The sequence below is a fragment of the Hipposideros armiger genome, unplaced genomic scaffold, assembly GCF_001890085.2.
Source record: "Hipposideros armiger isolate ML-2016 unplaced genomic scaffold, ASM189008v1 scaffold_664, whole genome shotgun sequence".
In the NCBI taxonomy this organism is placed as follows: Eukaryota; Metazoa; Chordata; class Mammalia; order Chiroptera; family Hipposideridae; genus Hipposideros; species Hipposideros armiger.
Genome location: NW_017732014.1, coordinates 762,642 through 764,663, shown reverse-complemented (window position 1 = coordinate 764,663; position 2,022 = coordinate 762,642). Strand labels below are relative to the sequence as shown.

At 51.5% G+C, this 2,022-nt stretch overlaps 1 protein-coding gene across 1 annotated transcript in view; it reads right to left on the bottom strand.

The window, feature by feature from the left end:
- Positions 1-1,448, bottom strand: part of CEACAM19 (CEA cell adhesion molecule 19) — a 34,135-nt gene extending 32,687 nt beyond the window's left edge. The window contains exons 1-2 of the mRNA XM_019626278.1: positions 1,394-1,448; positions 420-788 (exon numbers count right to left, since the gene is read on the bottom strand). Coding sequence (XP_019481823.1) covers positions 420-788; positions 1,394-1,448 — 424 coding nt within the window. The remainder of the gene's footprint in view (positions 1-419; positions 789-1,393) is intronic.
- Positions 1,449-2,022: the final 574 nt, after the last annotated feature.

The window sequence follows — 2,022 nt, the reverse complement described above, 5'->3', positions numbered from 1 at the left end:
AACACAATGTTCCCCTTCTCCAATTCCCCAACACTGTTCCCCTCCCCAATTCCCCAATAAAAAATCTTAAAAAAAAAAACTACTTGACTTACGAACATGAGGATTGAGTGATGCAGTGTACCTCTCTGGACCAGGCATACAGTAGGTGCTCAATAAATATTTAATTAATTAATGCATGTGAGGAGTAAGTGAGATGGTGCATTCTCCAGGGTCTGGCTCAGTGTCTGGCACAAGGGAGGCATTCAATAGCTACGTTATTAGTTAATGCATGAGTAAATGATATTTTCAAGGCCTGGTACACAGTAGGTGCTCAATCAATATGTGTTGAATGGAGGTAGTGTTTGCACAGGGTCTGGCACATGGTAGCTGCTCAGGGCATATCAGCCCCCCCACTCCCTCCCCCAGGGCCCAACACTCACCGACCACCTGGACCTCAGTCTTGGCCTGCATGGCCCAGTAAGGGTTGATGGTGACCACTACAATGTAGGTGCCGCTGTCCTTGGGCTGGGCGTGACGCAGCAGCATGGAGCCATTGGGGAAGCCAACGATGTCACGCTGCATCATGGCACTGCCATCTCTCTGGGGTCGCTGTAGCTCCGGGATGTAAGTGAACAGCCTTGTGCCGCCATAGGCTTCCTCCCCCAGGTACCAGATGAAGTCTTGGAAGGTGTCTGGGATGCCCTGGACAGACAGGAGGAGGTCCTGGTCCTTTTGAGGCTTCTCTGGAATCTTTTGGATGCGGAGGCCTGCCCAGGAGCCTTGGGGGAGCCAGAGGGCCAGGACTGAGGCTGTGGGGAGTTACAAGGGAGGCCTGAGATCAGAGGTATCGATCAGGGACCGTACCATTCTCCTCCTTATAGGTCCTCATCTGGGGGTAAGTACTCTGAGTTATTTATTGGAAACAGTGCTGGGATTAATTAGTGATGTCTGCCCCGGGTTCAGGAGTAGAAATCCAGGCGTGGATGCCACAGATTTGCCATCTCCTTGTTCCAAAAAGTTTTTCTGCCCTGAGATGCTGTGTGGCCCGCCTCTAAACCTGTGGACTCTCTGAATTCATTCATTCATTCACCCAACCAGTACTTACAGACGTATATATTATTTATGCTACAATACCAATTACCCATATGATAGATCTAAAATTACCTAGATTTCTAGGCAATGGGGACACAGCAGGGAACTGAACACAAATTCCAGCCCGCATGTGCTTAACATTCTAGAAAATGTCATAGAAAAAAACGGTGCTGGGGTTGTGATTCTACCACTACCCTCCTTCCTTGTTTTACTCTAATAATTTCATCTTCCTGGACAATCTTTCCTCCTTCCAAGGGGAAACCTCAACCCCTGGGCCAAGTCTCCTTTTCCCCTTGGCCTTGGGGGTATATTTCCTCCTTACCTGAGATCAGGAGGCCCTTTGAGAAGTGACACTGGGTCCCAGTGGGAATCGACATCTTGGTAGCCCGTGAAGATGCCACGGGTCCACCTGCTGGACCCCGAGGGGGTCAGAGGGCCTGTCTCAAGTGGGCCAGCTCAGTGAGGATCCCGGGGGTGCCTCCGAGACATGGCAGAGGCTGGCTGAGCCTCAGCACCCCTTTTCCACAGGCTCCGGAGGCTTCACCTGTGTTCACTGGGATGCATGTGTAGACACTGGTTGAACCAGTATTCTTGGTCACTGGGGAACTTCCTGAGGTTTCCCAGCACTCCCTTGATCCCCTTTAATTACTTCTTCCCACTCAGTGTGACTGTCAGTAGCAACAGCAGTAATTAGAATAAGTCACAGCTGCCTCTGGTTGAGCAATCCACCCCCCTCCCCTGGGCCCCTGCAGATTGGCCCAACATACACCACTTCGTGCAACATCCACTATGCATAAATGTTCCCATTTCAGGGCCGGCCGAGTGGCGCGATGCTTAAGAACTGGTTTGGGACGCCAGAGGGCTCCGGTTCGGATCCCACATATGAGGGCCAGTGACACTGCCCTCCACAGCTAAGATGCTGAACAACAGCTCAACCTGGAGCTGGGCTGC